The sequence below is a fragment of the Dermochelys coriacea genome, chromosome 11, assembly GCF_009764565.3.
Source record: "Dermochelys coriacea isolate rDerCor1 chromosome 11, rDerCor1.pri.v4, whole genome shotgun sequence".
Lineage (NCBI taxonomy): Eukaryota > Metazoa > Chordata > Testudines > Dermochelyidae > Dermochelys > Dermochelys coriacea.
This window is the reverse complement of record NC_050078.2, coordinates 28,536,403-28,561,177: the sequence shown is the minus strand read 5'-3', so window position 1 is coordinate 28,561,177 and position 24,775 is coordinate 28,536,403. Positions and strand designations below refer to the sequence as shown.

The 24,775-nt window shown below is 38.7% G+C and overlaps 1 protein-coding gene across 1 annotated transcript; it reads left to right on the top strand.

The window, feature by feature from the left end:
* Positions 1-6,294: 6,294 nt before the first annotated feature.
* ARL5A (ADP ribosylation factor like GTPase 5A) lies at positions 6,295-17,175 on the top strand. Its single transcript, XM_038422081.2, has 6 exons — positions 6,295-6,316; positions 7,095-7,155; positions 10,329-10,476; positions 11,933-12,016; positions 14,782-14,933; positions 16,433-17,175. The coding sequence occupies exons 3-6, from the start codon at positions 10,333-10,335 to the stop codon at positions 16,479-16,481; spliced, it is 429 nt and encodes a 142-aa protein (XP_038278009.1). The 5' UTR covers positions 6,295-6,316; positions 7,095-7,155; positions 10,329-10,332; the 3' UTR covers positions 16,482-17,175.
* Positions 17,176-24,775: the final 7,600 nt, after the last annotated feature.

Here is a 24,775-nt window from a genome sequence, read left to right as displayed (position 1 = left end):
GAAGTGATAATATATGCCATGTTAGAGTCTTCATTATTACTGGTCACTGTTAGCAGGCACAAAAATTGCTTCATGCAAAGCAACTGGATATGTGTGTGTTTTCCAGCGGTCTTGAGGAAACCAGTGCAATTGCTCTTGTATCACACGAGTACAGCAATTTTTTTATTTGTTGAAGGTGGTTTGGAATATATTTTAGAATTGTTAAATAACCACTACAGCCAGAGTAAGAGGGACAATTGGCACATTTTGTCATGTAAAACTTGACACATGCACTGTGGTACGCTCTGTTTCTTTGTGGCATTCAAGTGATTCTAAATTTCTTAGATAAATACAGTCACTTTTAACAAAAATCTGTTATAGAACTTAAAAATACTTAGGGGATCAGAAAAACCTTGCAAAAATGCTGCAGGCAGCTTGAATGAGGATCTTGGTGGCCACTTTAAACTCTAGATAAGCAGCATTTAAATACATGCTCAAGATTGGTAGAAGAAATTTTGAGGTCGATCAAATGTTTACAGTAACATGGTTTAAACATGCAAAGATGCTTTCTGAAGTTAAAAAAACAAATGCTGTGCCACTTTTGATGTTCATGTTGCCCATCTATAATGGTAAATTTACAAGAATCCTGACCTTTTCAGAGAACTCATTCTGTGCTCATAGTTTACCATATTTATAAATGTAAACCTACTTACAGATTTACTTAATCTGATTGCAAGTACTGCGGAGTGGTCTTACAAATTTGGGCCCAAATGTAAAAAACACATGTATGTTTAAAATTACAGTCAGTAATCCCACTGAAGTAAAAAAGACTATTGATAAGTGTAAACTTAGTGTAAATCAGTAAGTGACTACGGATGTGTGCAACAGATTTAGGATTTGGGGGCCAAATTCTAGAAGGTTTTATGCATTGGAGCTGCTAGATAACTCTCAGTCAACCTGGGGAGAACAGGATGGAAGTTGTCTATGCATATTCTGTCTCTCTCAATACCCATGCAGACAACTTCATAGGATAATAGAAATGTATGGGTAGAAAGGACTTCAAGGGATTATCTAGCCCATCCACTACACGAAGAGGCATGATTAAGTACACATAGATCATCCCTACCAGATGTTTATCTAACCTGTTCTTAAAAGCACCAATGACAGGGATTCTATGACTTCCCTGAGTAGCCTGTTTCAGTGCTGAGGGCGAGTGCTTGGACCAACTTCTGTTGGTGAGAGAGACAAGGACTCGAGCTATACTGAGCTCTTATTCATGGCTGGGAAAGGTGTAGTTATAGTTAGAAAGATTTTCCTAATATCTAACCTAAATCTCCTTTGGTGTAGATTAAGCCCATTACTTCTTATTCTATGCTTGGTGGACATGGAGAACAATTGATCACCATCCTCTTCAAAACTACCTTTTACATATTTAAAAACTATTGCCATATCCCCACCCCCCCCACCTCTTTAGTCTTCTTTTTTCTAGACTAACATGCCCAATTCTTTCAACCTTTCCTCATGTGTCAGGTTTTCTAAACCTTTGATATCTGTTGCTGTCCTCTGGACAGGCACCAGTTTGTCCACATCTTTGTTGAAGCATGGTGCTCAGAACTGGACACAGTATAGTACTCCAGCTGAGGCCGCACCACTGCTGAACAGCGTGGATCAACTATCTCCCATGTTATATATGTGAAACTTACCGATGCATCCCAAAATGACATTTGCCTTTTTCACAACAGCATCATGTTGTTGACTCATATTAAATTTATCCAGTATCATCCCCATATCCTTTTGTGCATCCCCTTGCCAATTATTTCCATTTTTGTATTTGTGCATTTGATTTTTCCTCCCTAAGTGTACTACTTTGCACTTGTCTTTATTGAATTTCATCTTATTGATTTCAGACCAATTTCACGAATTATTCAAAACTATCTTGAATTCTGCTCCTATCCTCCCAAATGCTTGTAACTCTTCCCAGCTTGATTTCATTTGCAACTTTTTGCATTCTGTCTTGCATTCCATCACCCAAGTCATAAATGAAAATACTGAATAGTAGTGGACCCAGGCTAGCCCCCTGCAGTACCCCTTGCTACATCCTTCCAGTTTAAGAGTGAATTATTGTTGGACCCTCTGCAACAGAAACTGCAGAAAGGCGTTCTAAGTTACAGCCTAGGGGCAAATGGTTTGGTCACGTTTATGAGTGTACCACTACCTGAGATACCTATGCAAAATGTCAATGCAGATTGCTGCTGGCCATAATACTTACAAACATTATAATAACTTTTGCAGCATATAAGTGCAGCAAGTGGGTTTCATTTCTTTCCCTACCCTGATCAGAATCCAGCCCTTAGAATGTTACCCTTCAGTTGTTCCCTGGTAACTCAGAGCAGGAAACAGAGCTAGTATTTACAACCCTACACATCCAAAAATCATTAGTCAGGCCCCTAAATATCTTCAGATTGGCTTAAAAATCATGAGATTTTAAAGATGATACATTTGGCATTCTTTTTATATGCCTTCTGTTTTTTTGAGCCCTTGGGGTTCTTATTTTCAAGATTCTTTCCACAACCACGAGGGCTAGGAAACTTATTTTCTTCTAAATGAAAACTGAGATTCTCATGTAATCACCTGGCTCCAGGAAGTGTGGGCTTTAAGAAAAACACCCCACCCCTGGGAGACTTGATTAAATCAAGAATTGGCAACACAGCCTTTCTTTTGTCCACAGTCACACGTGGTGTTTTTTGCAGCCTAGCACTGGTGGTTTTGGGCACTCATGGCGGTGGCTGGCAGGGAGCAAGGGGCAGTCATAGGGTGACCAGAGGTCCCGATTTTATAGGGACAGTCCCAATTTTGGGGTCTTTTTCTGAAATAGGCTTCTATTACCCCCCACCTCCATCCCCGTTTTTCACACTGGCTGTCTGGTCACCCTAGGCAGTCACAGCAGCAATTGGCCAGTTGCGGGAGGTGGTTATGACGGTGATTGCCAGGGAACTAGGCGTAGACACAGCAGCAGCTAGCAGGGGGTGAGCGAGGGGCAGCCCTGGCAGTGGTCGGGGGGGGGGCACAGAGGGGTGGCACGGAGCAATGGGCAAGTGCAGCAGTGGTTGGCGGGGGGAGGAGGGGCAGTTACAGAGGTTGGAAGGGGGCGGTCCCGAGCGCTGGCAGGGGCGACGCTAAGCACGGCGGACGGCGGCCCCGGTGGCGCTGCTGAATGGGCAGGGAGCTGTGGGTGCTGTAAGGGGCAGGCCCTCTGCGGCCCTTGGGCTGGCGGAGGCCACGCGCCCATCGCCCTGGCTCGGCCCCGCGTGCCAGGGCCCAGCCTCCAGCGAGGCTGCGCGCGCGGGCGCGCGCGCGACGGCTCGTTCCGTAGTCTAGGGCCACTAGGGTAAGATGAGTCACGAGAGCGCCTCTTCCCATTCGCAGAACGCGCCTACTAGGGGGCGGGTCGCGGTATGCAAATGTCCGCTCTCAGAGCGCCACGCCCCCCTCTCGTTCGCTCGGCCCTGCGGGTGGCCGGTGGCCGGGAGGAGCTACTCGTTGCCTTTTATTCCCCCCTCCCCCCCCGCGAAGCCGTGGCCGGGAAGTCGAATCGGAAACGGGAGCCGGGCTAGTGGCGATGTCCGTGGGCGGGGGCTGCACGGCCAGGAGCGCGCAGCCCCAGCGGGCCCGGCGCGGCCTCAGCCTGCCACCTCCTCGGGTAGCGCGGGACAGGGGCCGGGACTGAGCCGCCCTGGGCCCAGCAGGGAGAGCAGCCGCGGAGCCCAGAGGAGAGGGGAGCTGCCGCGGGGCCGGGTCCGCCCGAGGATGGGAATCCTCTTCACCAGGATCTGGAGGCTGTTCAACCACCAGGGTGAGGGGCTCGGCTGGGGGGGCGGGGAGCTCTCCGGGCCCTGGGGGAGCGGGGCCCGGTCGAGGCGTCCTGGGGCTCCTCTGGGGCTGTGCCTCCCTGCTCCGTTTACGTGTCACGCTCGCCGCCCTGGCAGGGCACCGGGGCAGGTGCTCCGTGGAACCCAGCGCTCCTGCGGCCTCATCAATACACCGCCCGCGGGCGGGAGCGGAGCAGGCTGGGCTTGCGGGGAGCAGCCGGGCGGACCCGGGTCCAGGTTCCCTGTCGAAGTGCTGAGGCGCGCAGGGCTGAAGAGCGAGCAGCAGGCGCGCTCGCGTCTCGGCTGTGACTCAGAAGCGTTCGCGGGGGGAGCCGATGGGGTCCCTCCTCATGCTGCAGCCGGACTCCGACATTCACCAGGGAGCGAAAAGTGTCAGAAAGCGGCACTGGGCCGCTCCGTTTTTGGCTAAAATTCACCACGTTCCTCTTCTGCTCAGATTTCATTCGATTGTTGTTGTTTTCTCCCAAAAGGCAAGCACCGGTTCAAGAAATAAGCGGTATCATTAACTTTCTTCGTATCAAGCACGCTCTGTTTGTATTGGTAAACTTGGGTCTCTGCATCTCTACGGCCTTTTGCCTTAATGAGTCTACAAAACCTAGTTCGCTTGTTATGCTTTGGAAAAAATGCTCTGTGAAGATCACAGAGTACTTGAAGGCCAAGAGATGAATTATTTAAGTATGAACCAAATACAACTTCTTATGATGCCACATAACGTTTTCTTCCCTCAGTAGATTAGAGTCGAGACAAATGTGATTACTCCTGCCATGTTACTCTTATACTTGTATTCTCTTTTTTTTTCTAGTCCATGTAACAACTAGTCCAATTGCGTTTTAACAGAAAAATTGGCTAGTAATCTCTACAAATGAACTCCACATATTATTTTTTATTTGCTGAACATTACTTAATAATTGCCCTTCACTAATGTGTTTAAAGCCAGAGACAAGAGTTGGCAGAAGAGAATAAAGGTATAGAAGTGATTTGTAGAAATTAGTCAGAGAAGTGAAGATGGAGAAAACATACTGTACTAAAACAGCACTCCTTTAATGACAGATATGGCATACTGCTTCATGAAAGTGCTACAGACATGAAGGTGTTTCAGGGATTATGAAAAGGGTCCAAATCACAATTTTTACACTGGGTCAGGTAATAAGTAGTGAGCATAACACACATCCTAGTTTGATAAATTTTTTTAATGAGACATGGTGGCACTTACCATAGTACACTGCTCAGGTATGCATTAAATGGTCAGAATAAGGCAAACTGCAAAATACTTTGGAAAACTTTTAGTTAATGTATTTACAAGTTTTTCTGCTTCTCTGCTGTGTTTGAGGTTTTTTTCAGGAGAAAAGGAACTGACTAACTTGCACAAGGGAAAAATAAAACTGACTAAGCAAACTGCTGTCAAACGCAAAAAGTGAATAAGTTGCTCTAAAAAATGTGCTACTTGTAGTTAACATAACCGTAGGTTACTTGTAACCATAATAGATACAAACTCTGCAAAGAAAAGTAGGTTTGTCTCCCCCACTTTTGAGTTGAAAAGTGTGTAATTTGATGGTAGTTGAATTTTGCCTTATCAGGTAGTAATGAAGGTGTTTCCTATGTAATTTTTTTTTCATTGTCTCATTTTTTTAACTAGATGTAACAAGTAGAATATCTGAATACGTTGTGTTCCACAGTAGTTTTCTGTTAATTAGCAGCCTCTTTCATGGCTTGTTTTATTTTTTAACCTTATATACAGTATTACGCTATTTGCAATTTCATTCAATTTGTGTGGGATTGTTTTTTTGTTTTTTTTGTTTTTTTTAAAAAGAAAGCTTGCTGGACTATGTAGGAAGCATTAGTGACACCTGTAGCCATGGTTAAGATGTAACTGGAATTCTGAGCAGCATTGGGTGGAGGGAAATAGCAGCTAGAAAGGTATCCCATAAATATCTCGCTCATCCCCAAATAATTTATAAAACTTATTTTTAACATCAATATTTTAATTGCAATAACATAGATAGAATCATACCATACTGCTGAATATGCTCTATCGGGTCTTGATGCTTAATGTATGTTTTATTAGTGACAGTCAGTAAGTCTTAATAGCTGTCATGAAAACTGCTTATTTTAGAGAGAATATATTTTGTTCCTAATGCCACTTTTTTTTTGTAACATCTCTAATATCACATAAAATGCATGTTAACTTCTCTCTAAGTAGAATTTTTAAACTCCTTTTAAAGTTGCTTTTCAAATGAATTTATACAACTTTATACACCATGCTGAATGGATCCCATAGTCAGAGCATTTTCCATTCAGCACAAAAACTTTTAAACCCCACCTTTTTGTCTTTAAGGTCTTGCAATATCCAGTTCCACTGCAGGTCTTCTGCTCCAAGTGATTTCCTAGCATCCAGTATGCTGGCGACATCACACCTGAAACAAAAGTGCCTACTTACAGGGGGTCAGGTAATCTGTCATTTTTACAATATTGTGCAGTTATGCCAAGTTATTCAAATTTCAGTTTATACCATCTGGGCTATAAAACAGCTCTTCAGAACCACACAATATTGATTAAAAAAAAAAAAGCATTTGCATGACCCCCTGTAATAGAACAAATGCAGCTGTAATGGGAGGAATTACTGCTGTGGTTGAGGTTTGGGTATACTTCAGTGGCTTGATTTTTAGCATGTCTGTAGACCACTTGGGCAAAAGAAATACCCTTGCTTACATTGATGAGCCCTTACTCACATGTTCATTCTCTTTGAAGTCAATAAAACTGAGTAAAGTTATGTACTTTAGCCCATGATGAGTAGCTCCCAACAATACCACTTCTTCAATGTATATTATGGTAAATAGGAAATAAGAGATGCTGAATGAATACAAATACTTGGTTGAGGTTGGCATTTGGTTTCAAAATGAATTTACTTATAAGAGGTGCTGAAAAAAATGATCAAGGTCTAATTGTGCTGTGTGCTATATAAATGTGTAGTAAGACAGTCCCTATCTGAAGGACTTAATCTAGTTAAGAGAAGACTCAACAACTGGGTGTTACAAAAAATAGAGGGAAAAGCAGTGATAGACACATGGTAACATGAACTATCTGTGTATACAACTTGCTTTGATGCTTTTTAAAAAAAAAAAAAAAATTTAAAAGAAGCACCAATATGAACTCTTTGCTGAAAAGCACTAAAGTGTTATTAGCTACAGTAGTAACGGTGACTTACCAATAAAATTTTTATTTCAGAGCACAAAGTAATCATTGTTGGTCTGGATAATGCAGGAAAAACAACCATCCTTTACCAGTTGTAAGTACATAGTATTAATTTGCTGGCAAAAAATGTATTTTTGAGAAATCCACTCTGTAGCTTCCTCTGATTTTTTTTTATTAACCCCCTTTGTCTCCTCACCTCCATTTAAGAGCAGCACACTGAGCATAGGTGGTGATCGTTTCATGCATAAAAGGGAAATCCTGTAGTCTGACTGGTTAGAAAGCATCTGATTCTGGCCCATCAGCAGGGTTTGGAGCTACTTGTATTTAATGAACTGTGTCAGAAATACCAGTGCATCATAACAAGCTATGGCTATTTGCTGGTCAGAATTCAGGATCTTAATGGCATTTATAATATGTACACATTATGATGTCGGGGGGACTACCAGTATGCACAAAGTTACTGAGATTCATACATTTTGTGGAAATGTCGTTACTATCTAGTGCCTAAAAGCCAGCCAGGAATGGGGTCCTGGGGTAAGATCCATGTTAGTAAAAGCTGTTTGTGTTGAAGATTAGAGCTGGTTTTGTCAACCAATTCATGTTACAGGTTTTTTTTAATAGGGAGATGTGTATCTTTTCACAGTAAGCACTTCAGTATTTTGAAAACTCTTCTGACTCAATCCCAAGAACTGTTCATGGAGTGTTTAAAGGGCTATTGTTGTCTAGGTTACACCATAAGCTTATGTTTTGGATTTTGTTCAAAATAGATGTATTTATAACTCTTTTAATGTTGTTTTGTTTGAAACTCAAAGCCTATGCAGTATTTGCAACCTAAGCGTACATTAGCACAATAAAAGCCAGAAAATGAAACTGACTCAGTTATCATTGTTCGTGCTGAAAAAATGCAAAAAACCCCATACATTATGAAAAGTAAAATCAATTTCCCTAATTCTAAAATATTTGTAATTAGGAACACAAGTAAAGAGATTCTAAATAAATAAACAAATTAAATATATGACTTAAGTATGTTCTGTTTTAATATGAAGTTCAAGCAAAGGTGTCTTGCTCTGTCATTTTTATTATTCCCTTCTACCTGTTGCTCTGTCTACTTCTAATCATTCTGTTCTGACCCTGCCCTTATTTCATCTTCCTTACAAATGTATGTTATGATTAAATTACTTACTACATGCTCATATACCACTGGGCAGTGGGGATTCTTTCCCAGAATACTAGACTATCTCTGCACCTCTCCACTCCTGCTGGATTCTATTCAAATAATGTTCTAACAGTGTTTCAAGACTCCAATCTCTCTCCGTGCAACCAAAGAGTTAGAAGAAATTGGAAAACTTTAGACAGTCTTAATTTTTGTCAAGTGCACTGGTCAGTTTATGGCAATAGCCGTCATAAGCAAGTTCTTGAAAATGTTTTTGTGTGGGTAGTACTGCAATACATTTCAATTACTTTGAATCCATGCTCTACTCATGAATACTTTGGTTGTCTTGGCAAAACAGTATTTTAAAATATCTTGGCTTTTCCTCAAAAGGCAAAGCAGTTGATCTCCATTAAAAATCATTTCTCAAACATTTTCTTTAACTTACCGTATATACTCATTCATAAGCCTAATTTTTTTTATTAAAAAAGTGAAGCATCAGAGAAGGGGGTCTGCTTATGAACAGTTATGGAGTGGCAGAAGTGGGACACAGCCCCTCCACTCAACAGAGGGAGCAAGGAGAGGCAGCACAGCCAGTAGTGTCAGAAGGGAAGAGGCAGGGCCAGAGTCTCTCCGCTTCTGGCCACGCTGCTCTTCCCCAGCCTCCAAAGCAGGCTGCAGCCGTGCCACTCAGCCCGGCCTCCTCTCCCCCCCCCCCCCCCCCGAGCACGCTGTGGCCGTGCCGTCCAGCCCAACCTGCCCGAACATGCTGCGGCCGCCCCGCCTGATCTTGCCTGCCGAAGCAGCTCCAGCCAGGCCAGAGACATCCTCCCCAGCTAAGATGGGAAGGGATGGGATGGGGAGAGTGTGGGGGTCCTGGGCTAGGTGTGGGGTCATATGGGGGGTGGTCATAGAGGTTATGCCCCTGACGCCCAGCTTATCATCTCCCTCTTCCACCCCCCGCCCCCAAAAAAGAGAAAAAAAAAATATTCCCCACCAGCTGCTGTCCTGGCCAGTCAGGGTAAGCAGCTGGTGTGCTGGGACACTTTTGTTCACTTGGGTTTACCTCTATGCCTGCGGACGCTCGAGGTAAACAAACCATCTTGGCCCACCAGCAGCTTATCCTGATGGCCCAGGAGCCAAAATTTGCTGACCCCTGAATTATAGGGTCGGCTTATGAATGGGTCATAAAAAATTTCCATTTTTACTCATCCATCTTGTGGGGCTTAGCTTATAAACGAACCGGCTTATGATCGAGTATATACGGTTAGTGGTTTTTGACTTATGGTGATAGGTTTAGGCAAACGGAAGAGGAGAACTGATATAGTATATTGGGATGGGGTTGTCTTGTTTTTTTATTATTATTATTTTTCATCAATCTTATAAAAGGAATGTTGCTAAACCACTTGATTTATTTCAGAATTGGAGAAGAATAATCATTCTCTCCCAGACTGAGCTACATTGTGCCAGGTTTCATTGGGGGAGGGGGGAAACTTGACTTTTTTCTACCCACCCTTAAGCAGTGGAAGCCCTTAAAACAGAGTCAAAAAGAAGTGCTCTCTCAGGGCTTGTCTACGCTACCGTGTGGGGTCAATATAAGATGCGCAACTTCAGCTATGTGAATAGCGTAGCTGAAGTCAATGTACTTAGATCTACTTACCATGGTGTCTTCGCTGCGGTAAGTTGACAGCTGATGCTCTTCCGTTGACTCTGCTTGCGCTTATCATTCTGGTAGAGTACCGGAATCGACAGGAGAGCGCTCAGCGGTTGATTTATCTAGTCTATACTTGACACGATAAATTGACCCCCGCTGGATCGATTGCTGCCTGCCGATCCAACGGGTAGTGTAAACAAGCCCTCAGTTTTATAGTTTTGTTCACTGAGTGAACAAGAGTAAATCATTCATCTGTTATTTCTTTTCTTCACCTTTCTGTTGCGTCAAGGAATGCCTATCACAATTCTGAAGATGAGCCTTCCGGTCTGAGACAACTGTCCATTTTAGTTTTTAAAAATGGGTCAATTTTGTGGTCTAGTATGTGTGATAGTGCATCTCCAAATATAGTTGACTTTTGTCAATATTGCATATGCAGTTTTTGATCATGCTTTTTCTTCTGTAGTTCTATGAATGAAGTGGTGCATACCTCTCCTACGATAGGCAGCAATGTAGAAGAGATAGTGGTTAATAACACACGTTTTCTAATGTGGGATATTGGAGGGCAAGAGTCTCTTCGGTCTTCATGGAATACTTATTATACAAACACAGAGGTAAGAGTTTATTCCGTATTGGAAGATATGTTCTTAAAGTATTAAAATAACATCTTACTGAATAATCCAAGAGAGAGTTTGGTTAACTAAAGTTTATATTTTACTCCATTTCAAATATTACTTTAGCACTTGTAGACATTCTGGATGCTTGTATTTCAATTTGTATGTCTTCTCCTTAGCATGCTGTTTCAGTTCACACCTATATATCACGTAAGCTACATAACAAAACAGTATAATGTAAAAGAACCAGAAACTAACCATCAAAACAAGTAAGAACTTTCTAAGTAAGGTACCCTTTTTAAAAATGAGAATAATCATGTGAAAATTCCCCTCATTGGGGCCAGTATTTCACCCTAAATGCTTGCAGAAACTTAAGAAACAATTGTTCAGTTAAAATGGGTAAAAGTGAAATCCAAAGTCATGATAACAGAGCAGGCTTCCTGAATTGTAGAAAAAAGCAACTTAAAAGAGAACTTAAATAAAATAATCAGGAATTTTGCATGCCAAATTTATTTGTCTACAAACTTAAATATAAATTACAAATATTTTAATACTAGAATTATCAACAAACCACTGATTTCTGGGCAGAACTGTAATATGCATATATGTAGGGCCCTACCAAATTCACGGTCCATTTTGGTCAATTTTATGGTTCTAGGATTTTTAAAATAACAAATTTCATGATTTCAGCTGTTTAAATCTGGAATTTCACAGTGTTGTAATTGTAGGGGTCCTGACCTAAAAAGGAATTGTGGGGGGGTTGCAAGGTTATTGTATGGGAGTTGTGGTATTGCTACCCTTACTTCTGCGCTGTTGCAGATGGCAGCGCTGCCTTCAGAGCAGAGCACCTGAACATTGGAGGCTGCTCACCATGAGGAGCCAGCAGCAGCGTCATAGAAGTAAGGATGGCATGGTATGGATTGCCACCTTTACTTCTCGCTGCTGCCTGCAGAGCTGGGCCCTTTGTCAGCAGCCGTCACTTTCCGGACGCCCAACTCTGAAGGCAGCAGCGCAGAAGTAAGGATGGCATGGTATGGTATTGCTACCCTTACTTCTGTGCTGCTGCTGGTGGAGCTCCGCTTTCAGAGCTTGATACCCGGCCAACAGCTGCTGCTCTCCAGCCACCCAGCTCTGAAGGCAGCGTATAAGTAAGGGTGGCAATACTGAAACCTCCCTAAAATAACCTTGACCTCTTGCAACTTCCCTTTGGGTCAGGACCCCCAATTCGAGGAACTCTGGTCTCCCCCCAGAAATCTATAGTATAGGGTAAAAGCACACAAAAGACCAGATTTCATGGTCCATGATGTGTTTTTCATGGCTGTGAATTTGGTAGGGCCTTACATACGAGGGAGGAAGTTAACACTTTGCTTATGACCCAGGATGCACATCTATTAAACATGATTTAAGAGTATGCATGCTATATATTTGTTTACTGATCATTTTTTACCTTTTAAAGTTTGTCATTGTTGTTGTGGACAGCACAGACAGAGAGCGAATTTCTGTAACTAAAGAAGAACTTTATAAAATGTTAGCACATGAGGTGAGTAGTGGGTTTTTTATATTTTTGGTGAACATTTACAACTCTCTCATAAATAAATAGCATGTGAATGTATTTACCTTACACGCATGGTTATTTGTAAATATATTTACAAAAAACTAGTCTGACTCTTCTCTTCTCTCGTTTCCCTACTACAACATAACTTTTAAAAAAAAAAAACCTTTTTATCAAGGCAAAGTTACAATGAAACATTAACATGCCACATCATACATTGCTTTTTCAGGGTAAAGTTAATCAAAAAATCTGGCTAAAGTTTGTGGCATGCTGATTGGGAAGCTCTCCTCTTCTGAATATGCTAAAAAGGATGCTGAGATTTCAAAATACCTATCCTCTTTTTATCCATTCTCTTGTGTACATACTTGTTATGAAAGTTTTTTCCTTTACAAGGACAGTCCATATTTTACTGTACCACAGTTCCATAGGAGAAGTCATATTTTGCCAGTAATATGCAATACTAATTCTTCCTGCTAACAATAACAAAAGTTAATTTGTCATTCTGTTTGACATGTGTATCCTCTGCCAGAGCCTTAAGGTTCTCTAGGAAGCTGATATTTTGCATAGATGAATCTCTCTAATGATGTCCTCCCAAAACTGTCTTAATTCTTGGACACAACCACTACATGTGCAAGTATGTTCCCCTTTTCCTGCAATCCCTCTAACAGAGCACCTTCCTACTAACAAAGATATGATGGCATCTGACTCCAGTTAAGATCAATTTATATTGTATAACAGTTTTCTTTTAACTACACAAAATGAAGATTTATATCCTCTTTCCCATATAGAGACCCACTCTTCCAGATCAATTTCTTTGTTCAAATCCTGCTTTGAACCAACGTCTTAAATGCCTGACATCAACGCCCTTTCCCTTAGCTACTTTCTTAATAATCAAGAATTTATCCCTAGGAAATATAAGTGATTATTCGTTGTGGGTAAGAGCTGAGATTACTCGGATTTAGACAGCTGTTTCTGGGTCCTGACTTGAAATCCTACCAAGAAATATGTAATAATGTAAATAGTATAAAGATCCTGTGTTTTCAGTTTTTATAAGTCAAACATTTTATTGTGAAATCTGGATACAGGATGGCTTATCTAGACCTTTAACTACATTTGAGGAATTGTCCCGGGAGCAAGCTGGAACAAAAGGCTTTAATTTCTGAAATATGTACAAGTTTGACTGGAAAAGATCTTGATAAGAAAACATAACTCTTTTTTTTAAGAACTGTACAATGTTGTGATCTTAAAAAAATTAGTGATGCTCTTCTATACAGTAAAGTAAATTCGAAAGTGATCTGTCTGTAGTGTCTGACAAATTCTGAATGCCTGACTTGGAAAGCACATAACTGTTAGTGATTGCTAAACCTGCTGTCTGGAGGTAGATGAAGAACACGGTGGAGGGTAGCCCAAAGTCCAAGAGCAGCACTTATATGAACCTATCCATGGCTGCTGGAAAGTACTAGGCTGCTGTCCCCAGACCTTGATTAGGGGTTCCATCTTTTATCTATCTATCTATCTATCTATCTATCTATCTATCTATCTATCTCGCTAGCAGAGATCAGTGTTCTGGCTGTTCTGTCACTCCACAGGCTCTTGGCTGCTGCAAGGAGGTGAGGGTAGAGAAACAGAAAAGGTTTCCATTACTCTGTTCCTTCCCCATTCCCTCCCACCTCTTTTTGAATGGGGTCAGAGTTGTTTTCCTTGTTGAATAACTGAATCTTCTTTCTGTGCAACAAATAGCTCTTAGTCTTGTAGTTTTACTTAACAAAATATAACCAAAAGCAAGCTGATACTTAAACCTGTAGAGGTCTTCTGTGAACTGAAACAAAAAATAAAATTGAGAACATCTGATTCTTTCTAGAAATATTGGGAATATTTTGAGTATTGAAACTAAGTTAAAAGAATAAAACTGACCAGAAAACATTAAAACAACTTACAAGGCTGTGGGGAAATATTGATGCCCTAGAAAGATAATTAAATAATTCATATGTGATAATTGACTAAATGAGAACACAGTATATCTCTCTCTCTAGTGAAACCACAGAAGAAAGCTTTGATAAAGGAGATGAATGAGACCAATATAGTATTTCTGAGTGAAAATACCACAAATGATTCAGATGCCTCTTGCAAACCAGCCTTTTCATTTTAGGTAGCAGAAAATACCCAGGTTGGAGGGAAGGGAAGATCTCCAATATAAATGAGAAACGCTTTTACAAGGAGGATGTTGTAGTTAGTATATCAGTTGTACAACACTGGGTATTTAAGAGACTTGCATTTGTTTCATTAGTCATTTTGTTGAACTTTTTTTTTTTTGGTAGGAAAATAATGATTAGCACTTAGAATAATTTACGGATGCCAGTCATAATGCACTTTGTCCACGAGCCCTGGAATGAACTATTGATCTACTGTGGATCCATAACAGATTTTAAAGGTGGAAAAAACTCTGTAAACAAAATGACAAATGTTTCCACTGCCAATCAGAAACTGTTAGACTAGCAGTTACTCTCATAATTTGTAAATTTCAGTTATACTTAGAAACACAGGCAATATGTTTTCATTCTGGACTTTGAAACCTTTCAGAATTCTAAAAGCAGAATGTGTGTTGGCACTTAAGTGAAAGATGCATGCACAAATGTTTTCAATATCATAAAGACACTTCCAAATCAGAAACCTAATTTGACTCTGAAAATCTCTGAAATCATAATAGAAAAATAATTAAACCTCTAAACATTTTTCTCTCTTTTCCGGTGTAGGACTTAAAGAAAGCAGGTTTGCTTATTTTTGCTAACAAACAAGATGTTAAAGAGTGCATGACAATAGCTGAAATATCCCAGTTTCTGAAACTAACTTCAGTTAAAGATCACCAATGGCATATCCAAGCATGCTGCGCTCTAACTGGCGAGGGGTAAGAATTCTTCTTGGGAATACTTTCTGAATAATTTTGGTACCTGTATCGTGGTATACATAAGCCGTTATTTGACATACATCCCCAACACACCTATGCATTCTGGGACCGGAATCTCAAGGCAACATTGAAAATCATTGAAAATGATATCCTTTTAAACATGAATTCTCTTTAGGGCCCTGCATTAAATTCAGCGACATATAGAACATTCAAGAAAAATAAAGACCTGCCCCAGAGATCTAGTAGCACTGGGAAATAACTGTTGTGTACTGTGAAGAGATACTGTTCATTAGGTGTATAGGTGGTTTTGCTTTTTAAAACATGAAACTCACCTCACTAGTCTTTGTTAAAGCACACAGCAGTGGCAGTTATGTGGCCAGTTACAGTGAAAAGCAGATGTGTTCTCTGTAACACAGACGTATGCTTGCTTATGTGAACGAGCGAGTTAAGAAACCTTTTACCTATTTTTCTGGTATTTGTCACTGAAGTAAGCAAAATAAAATGGAGAGAGACCAAGGTGACTTGAAGACACATTTTAATGCCAAGTCTCCAAAGTGACACTAGTAATTTATTTTAAAATAAATTCAAAAAGAGCATTTCAAATCTGACACTGTCAATTGAGTGCACTCATATTCAAGATTATTTGGGAGAATTTTAGTGGTATCCTGAATGGTAATGAGATGTAGAGCCTTTCTCCTCTAGGTTGTAGAGTCTCGTCTAGCTCAGATAGAATTTAAGTTGGCTCAGTAATCTAGTTTCTTGTTAACAGATGTTAACATCATATAAACCACAACCTAATTGATACTCTTGGAAGTCAGCAGTGATGGTTCAGAGAGTACAGAGACTGACCTGACCCTAGTTGTGGTCACATCAGGTCAGTGTGTGACATATTTAGGCTTGGCAGAATTTGATTTTTACTTTATCATTTTGAGGGATAATATCAATGTTTATTTTTAAGATTTCTTCCACATTTCTATCAATTTTTAAGAGTTCACATTTGCTGTGAATTATGGGGTGTGTGTGTGTGTGTGTGTGTGTGGCGGGGGGGTCAGGCAGTAATTATTTAATGGCAGTTGATGCTGAGATTCAAAAAGTTTTTTAAAGCTGTATAACCATTAAAACACAAATCACCAATAGCGCATCTCAAAATATACAAAGAAAATATCCTTAAATCAAACTCTCGAAGTTCAAGTAGCATTTTTCTTTGTATATCTGTCAATTTTTGTTGTTGATGATATTTTTCTTTGGTTTGTGTATGTATGGTGAAATCCACGTTCGCCAACATTTACCAATTTAAAAATCTAATCCTTCCAAACCTAGACATATTGTTAAGGGGTTGTTTATAGTCTTACTTTTATTGTTTTGTAGATTGAACCTGTTAAGGTTGCAGGACTTTCACAAGCACATGCTGTCCGAGTTCTGACTAAAGTTACCATGACAGAATATTTGTAGGTAGTTTTTTTATGCAAAAATACATATTTTAATTCTTCTATTTACAGATTGTGCCAAGGACTTGAATGGATGATGTCAAGACTTAAAATCAGATGATTTTTAATGACCTCTTTGCACTGACATTGCATACAAAAGTGCTGTACCTACGGATACCTTGGTTACCTGTACCTATGGTAACCTGCAAAAATAATGGGTTAGATGTATTTATAATAAACTGATTTCAGCTTTATTTTCTACACACACATATTAAGGCCACCTCTTTGAAAACAGATGAAGATGAAGGTTCTAGTTTGTTTTCCCCATTTGTTGCCTCTGAAGATAGGTTTAAAAACTGTGGTTGACATTCTTCTCAAGATAAAGCCACTCAGGACTGTGTGTGGTGAGTATGAAGTGAGGGGAAAGAATTTTTAACTTTACATTTTATATTCCAATATAACTTTCCTAGTTGAAGATGTTGGCCTCGTTATTCCAGTAAATTAGCAAGCATATCAGTGGCATAAGTATTGACTTTCCAGTATTTTAAAAACTTGTTGAAATGTGCTACAGATACAAAAATATTTTCCTCTTTGTGTACTGTACATATTTGTGTATATTTATACCTCAAGTTTAGGTTAACTGAAATCTGTTCCAAGAAGAAGTGAATAACACTGAATCTCAGTGTACTGAGAATAGTACTAATGTTGAGATTGTTGACATGTTACAACTGCTTTTCCTTTGTTCTCTGTACTGCTCTAACCTTCACCAATAATTGGTGCACCATTTCTTTATAAAATGAAATCTCTTAAGACTATTGGTTTTTTTGTTTCTCATATATATACTCTGCAATTAAGAATGATCACAAAAAGGGATAGTATGTCTGAATGTGGATTTTATACTTCAGTATTGGCAACTAACTGTAAAACTTTGCTAAAAGGTAAAGAATCCAAAAAGTTAGCATTCTCACTTTGTTGGATAAGACCATTCCAAAATATGCCTGTGTTCTGCTCTGCTTTGTTTTATGCTCAATATCATGTTGAGTATTTATGATAGATGCCTATCTTGGGGGTAAATATTCACCATTAATAAAGGGAAAATGTGTCTTAGTTTTCCTTATGCAAAGAAGTGACCAAAAACGTGTGCTTTAATGTTCTCACCAGAAATCTTACAGAACAGTCTATTTTGTATTAATACGTCTTCAGAGAAAGAAGATGCTGACTGGTGGTGATCCAAAATTGCTGAAGTAACTATTTGTATCTGTGTATAAGAAACTGACATGGGGGAGAAGAGAGGATACTCTATTCCACCATAACTGATGCTTGATTCTGCTCCTATAGAAGTTCATGTGAAAACTCAGAATTAAATGATGCATGTAAATGATGCTTCAGCATCATAATGCTGAGGCCCCAACTGAATGGTCATGATTTATAGGGGATATGCAAAGAACTATGGGAATCATGACTATCCTGTCCTTCCTTATTGGTAAATGGGAGGCATGTGGGGATCCTAATATGGAAATAGTTGAGAACCACTGGTGTAAAAGATTTTAGTTCTTCATGAGAATGAGACTTGGGTGGTGTGAAATGTTATTGGTATCATGAAATGTGTGCATAATCATCACATTTTCTGTCTTATTCTGTACATGTGTATATTTAAGTAATATTGTAAAACTAGACAGAAAAAAGTTTAAGGACAAGACCATTTTAAACCTGGTTTAATTTTTAAGGCAGTTATGAACTCATCTTTAGAAGATGAGGTTGTGAAACACATCCAGTTTCCATTTAATTTAGTTTATTTTATTTATGTACTGCATTGTATTGGTTAAAATGTTGACATAGTATTCATGGGGACAGTAATGAAGAACGCTTCAAAAGTGAACAGCTGAGTTGTCCCAAGTATGAAATGTAACTTTCTGATGTAGTCATGAAATCTCTTTTGCTAATTGGCTGATAGAGATTCTGCAATGTCCATTTTTTAAATTCATACATGTATTTATTTACATAAGACATGCACAGAGATCAGTGTTATTAACTAACTGGTGTATTACATAATGTGTAAATGTTTTTGCATTATTTTTTTCTTTGACTGTTTTATCTGCAGGTATTTTCAAGAAACAAAATTTGCATCCTTTGAACACCAGAAATGAATAATTTTAGCTTTCCTACTCTAATGAAAAATAAAATGCTGGGCTTAACTACATTCATAAGGTTCATCTTAGAGTACCATGGCTACTTTTTTTCATGCTTGAAGTGCTGTATTCTTTTGTCGCTGTTGCTTTTAAATTTAAATTTTTTTTATAAGATAAAAATCACTCTCTTATTAACAGAATATGAAATGCAAAACAGTATTCATGTACAATTTTAAAAAATATTTTCTTGGAATTTGCTGTTTTTACCCTGTTCAAGTTTTTATGGCTTAAAATGTTTGCCTAATAAGTAGCATGGCTGAAGAGAATCTATAAATATTTTTCTAAAAGCATGACTTTTATATCACAAACAGGGTCTGGAGACCTTCTAATGCATGTGAACCTGTGCATATCTTCCCTCTTCCAGGTGACGGGGAAACTATCCATTTCTATCTCAATGCATTAGCCAAATGTCCATGTGATTTATTATTTGTGTTGAAGTAGTGGCAAGAGGTTCCCATCAGGGGGTCAATATCTTATTGCATGCACAGGGCACAGCATTCACACTCAATAAATTGTTCCAGGTCCAAAGTATTTATAATCTAACCAACCATATAAAATCTGATGGGCTTTGAGCAGCAATGGAGCCTTAACTAAGGGTAAACTAGGTAATCCATCCACTTCTTCCTGCTACCTTCAAGGTTGTACATGTGTGGTTTAGGTTTAATCTTACTTTTAAAACTAATGGTGATCCCATTTAAACAGAAAAGAGAAAGTGGGGTTGCCTTTCTCCTATAGTCAGGACCTTTGTGGTTTAATACGTATGGGACTTCACCAGCATTGGATGTTCGGAGAATAGTTGATTTATAAACTGGTAATCAAGAGGGGATATGTATGACACTGATATGAATCTTGTGTTTTTATTCTTAGTTGTAATCAGCTGATTAAATTTACTTATCTCTTGCTGATGATATTTCATTGCACCTTTTAGAATGTGGAATTTTTTTTCAGGGGAAAACGAGCTAATCTTGAAGATGTAAGCAGGTAGTATTGTCTAGTACTTTAGAGTACAGGACCAGGGGAGGAGATTTGGGTTTTGATCCTGGTGACTTTGGGTGATTCATTAATCTTTCTTTTGTCTCCGTTCCCGTATCTGTAAAATGGGGATAGCAGTTACCATACCTACCTCATCGAGAGGGTTGTGAGGCTTCATTAAAGTTTACCAAGTGCTCAGATTTAAGGCACTGTACAAAGTAGAGTTTTTGCACCCAGATATTACAATGATGGCCTTGGCAGAAAAATATGTAATAAGATTCTGTGTCTTCCTGAAAGTGTTTTAAGAGAATTTATGCATTTCTTCCAAATTATTGTAATGTGAACTTTTACACAGAATATGTAGGCATCTGTATGCAGTTCATGCTTGTTGGTTTTATCCCGCTGCAGACCCCTCTTTGATGTACATCTTAATATGTAGCTCCTTGTTATGCATGGAGATATGTTAATTATAAACTTAATTCAGATATGTTAAGGCTTAATTCCGTACATAGAAGAAATTCTCTTTGCATGTAAGCTGTTCCCTAATTTCATTAACTCTCTAAAACCACTCCAAATCTGAACAGTTAAATTAAATAGTAAATCACAGAACTTCATTTGTGCTGCTTTTGGTAATGGTTTGGAGTTCCATCTTCTCCCTGTTGTTCTTGCCTTTTGTATATAAGCTTAACTCCCAATTGAAATGTAGAGTCCTATTCTGCCTTCATTCAATATATAACTCTCATGAGATCAATTCCAACTTAGGGTAGTATATGGTCTTTGGTACACAGCTTGGGAATGTGATGGGCTTTTTTTTTCTCCCAGTTTCTTACTTTAAGTTCACATATACCTTCAAAATGACCTTAATATTGAGTTGTGAATATCCATCCTGGAAAACTGAAAGATACACTTGATTGAATAATTTGTGATATAGTCTAATTGCCACTATATCTTGAAAAATACATAACTGCATGTAGATTAACTCTTTAAAAAAAAAAGTTACTAGGAGACTTGACATGTAGAATTTTGAAGAATAGATCAGCAATACATGCAGACATCTAGCTTCATAATTTTCATTGTACTGTGAGTAGCTAAATTCCTATGCATGCTGAAAAAATATTCCAATTGTGCATGCCTGTTAGATGCATTTGATAAATACCTACCACAGTCTGTGAAGCCCAAAACTTTCTATCTAGTAATTATTTTTCCTTATTCCATGTACTTCCTCTTCTGGTTAGTTTGTGTATACCATGTTAATACATGCATCTAGCTCTGTGAACACAAGTGGTGGTGTCCCTTCCTCCCTCCTGATTTAACCTATACTTACTTGATGACTAATTTTTTTTTACACAATATTCAGAACCTTCTATACCCATACATTCCAAACATTTGTTTCCCACAATTATCAGTTACTGTGTAGATGTAAAGCTTATCTTGTGGGAGGGAGGGTAACTTACTCTCTTAACAGATCAGCTCCAGAGAATCGGAAACTGGGTTCCAATAACGTTTAAGTATATGACTTAAACCCAGAAAGCAAGGAAATTATGGTAAGAGAAGACTCAGGCCCTGCAAGTGTTCCTTCATATAAAAGCATTTAAGTGGAATTTTTTTAATTGGCTACATAAAAAAACCTGGTATTAATTTTGTTACTGTCAAACCAATTGTATGTCTGGAAAGCAGTTTCTGAGAGAATCCATTCAAATGAAAGTGCATCATTCAGTGTTTTATAAGTTAAGTATGGTATGGTAGAGACAGGAAATAATGAGAGACTGAGGATATTCTCTGCATATTGTAATGAGATTGCAATATTGCAAAGGTGACTTGTATATCATAATTATTAAGGTGAGAAAATGCATTTAATGTACAGATCTGAAAAAATGGTTGTAAAGAAGCAAAAAAAAAAAAGTTGCAACAAAAAAGTAGTCAAAAAAGAATTGTGTCCTTGCCTTATTGGGGTTTACCAGTTGATTATTTTTATTAACATATCTAATGTACAGAATGTTCTTATATGCATGCAAATGCTATTTTTTTATTTGAAGAAGGTTTAACAGTGCCACCTAAATGGCTCTTGGGTTTGGTTGTACATTATAAGATAACTTTTTGTGCTTGTACACAGGTTTTTTGAGTGTCCCTGACTGTTTTAAATTTGAAGATATAATTTGCACTGAATTAACTTGAAAAGGCAGTTTCACTCAATAGACTGTACATTATTTTTCTAAGCCAGCGGTTCATGTTCTTGTTGAAACGCTTCCTGAACAAATCACCTGAGGAAGTAGAGTGGTTGGAAGAGAAAGCGAAGGAGAGGATTATTCTCCTACAAAGGAGTTCACAGATGGGAAAAAGTGGGAGAACCACTGCTTGAACTGTTTTATGGTCAATAAATAAATTTTAAGACACTGTGTGTGTATGATAGGCTAATAACTATGAGCCATTTTAAACTCCAGAATGTTTTTTTTTTAATGCCTTTAAAAGTGTTTAAACATGTATTTGGTTGTTTACTACCTAAATTGTCTTCAAAATTCTGTCTAAATTGACAGAAATGTGTGCAGACCTTGTTACAAATTGGAAGTTTGGGGAATACATATATACTTAAACTAATGAACCTTTTTTGCTTTGTGCTAATTTTTTAAAAATTGCAGTTAATTCAGTCTCCTTTAGCTAAGATTGTTTTCCTTTTTGTATCAAATGCTTCCTAGATAGTTGAAATGATGAAGACAGCCAGTTTGGAGGTGGGCAGACTCTGCTATACCTCCTGTATGCCATGTCTGGACCTCAGATAATTATACTAGTTTTGGCCATATGTCATTCATGTGTTCTGCATTCCCCCTTGACTCAGCTGTTTCTGGAATACCTACGTGCATTATTGTTCCCTAACTCCACAATGGAGCTATCTTGTTGCTTTCTCTACACTTCACCTAAAACTAAGCTACATTTATTTCTTCCATTTAGCCCAATTTCTTCTTTTTAGTACAATTAGGTACTAAGGGCAACATTTAAAATCTGTGGGAATTGCATTGGCAAAGTAGTATAGTACTACATGAACACTTTCTAACCGAATTGTTAATGGTGATTTGAAAAACATGTACAGCTACATAAGTTGGTCTAGCTTGTGTGTCTAATATCCTGGGATCAACATGGTTACATCTACACTTCAGTGTTTAGCTTTGCCCTGTTAAATTATGGTCAGTCAATGGGAGAGATGCTGACTTTTAAAAAGTGGTGGACTGGGCTGGAGCTGACTTTCAACAATATCATTTCAACAAAATAAAAAATGAAATGTATGTGGTGTCATTTTACAAATAAGAAAACTGCATTGTTGGTAACTATCCTATTCAGTGTGTGTGGAGTTTCTCATGCTTTGGAAAATATTCAGTTCAGTATAATGTATGGAAAACTAAAAAATTTAGTCTCTCTATGGGCTTTGAATTGCTTTTGGTTTTCTGAAGGTTTCATAAATACTGTATTATGAAAATGATCAACTATTAATTGTGTGAATCAAATAATAGTGAAAGTTGCTGAGGTTGCAAGTGGACTACATTATAACAGTATGTTATATCAAAGTTTAGCTGACCAACTATGAGGGTCACTTTTTGCATCAAGTTGTACAAAGTGCTGTCGAACCTATACTAGGGAAATATGAAGGGATTTTTGGAGATATAAAAGATTCCAAGTTCTGCTTAAATGATGATGGCAAACCTTTACAAAAAAAACTAATTTATTTTTACAGAGTAGTGTTTTGTTTTGTGGTATACTTTTAAGTGTCTAAGTCTTAAGTGTTTTTGTCATTTCTAAAGGCTTAAAGCTTCTTTAACTTTGAATTAGTTTCATTCAAAGCAGGTGTTGCATAGGTATACTACATATGCATATGAAATAGACTAACTCATAACTGTTTTGCTACTTCCTTAAACGTCAATAAATTGTAACTTTAATGCTTGTGTGCTACCTCCTGTACCCATTTCATGTGTATCACACATTTTTAATATTCATAAGGAAATCTCTTCCTACAGTTCAATTTTACTGCACATAACTATTCAGTTATGAATTTTTTTCCACTGTCTTTGTACAGCTTTGTTAGAGCAATTCAAATCCAGTGTGTATAACTATTGAATTCAGAATGTACCAGCAGATGGATTGCCTTTAAATATGGCTGGAGGTTTTTATTGTGTTTATTAATTAGGTAGTATTTACTGCAGAAGAAAAGATTTGCAAGCTCCCAGAAGCACTACAGTGTTTCTGGGATAAGTTAGGCCACTTGAAGACCATCAGCTAGCTTCTGTTTAGGTAAAGCACCAGGTCTTGAGCTGCTGCTGGAATTGTAGTCAAACCTGGCTGAGGCTTAGAATCTTTCCTTTCACTCTGATCTGTTGCCCCCCAATCTCTCACTGGGGCATTGGAAGGTAATTTTTGACTGATGACCAGCCCGCTACTTTCCTCAAGAATGCATCCCCCTTCCTGAACCTTCCTACAGGATCTGTTTGGATCTCAGAGGTGTGGCATACATACGTGCCGTTCTCTTCACCTGCTTACCCCCTCCATGACAGTTTTGGGAAGAGTAGGACTAGCAGAACTTCTGCAGTAAATGCTGCCTCTCGTATTGAGATAACTTCCTATTGTTTTGATTCTGTTTCTCTCTAGCATCTGGTAGAACCATTGAATTCAATGCAAACTCCTGAAGAACAAGGTACAATTCATGAGTTAAGTAGGAGTGTCTTCCTACCTTTATCCAAGAGGGAGACAGATACAGGCAGCACATATGATCTCAAAATAAGCATTTTAACAATTAGACCAAAACTGATCTCTCTTTTTGTGAGTTCAGTGAAGGTTCCTATCCTCTAAAATAGGCACTCCTCCTAGCTGTTTATTTTCCTTTAGTTAAGGATTGCAGTTAGCTTTTATTAATCCAGAAGGCTGTTTTGGTACTGCATTGAGCCAGACTTTCTATATGAGACAGTAGTTTACATAAACTTCAAACTTGCAGACTCATTTAAGTAGAGTCTGTTTTATTTTTGCAAATATACAGAGCCCTATGTCCCCTGATTAAATGAAGCACTTATGCCTAGAAGAATAGGGCTGTTGGCTTGCAAGTACTGTCTTTACTGTATAGTGATAGGCTGATAAAATGCAAAAACTTCATTGTTCTTTATTTTACTACAAAGTTTAGTTGAACTTGTGAGTTTTTTAACTTGCCGTTCAAAAGAAGTCTAAGACAATGAAGTAGTCCCCTCACTGTTAGAATGTGACTTGAGGTGAATGTGAC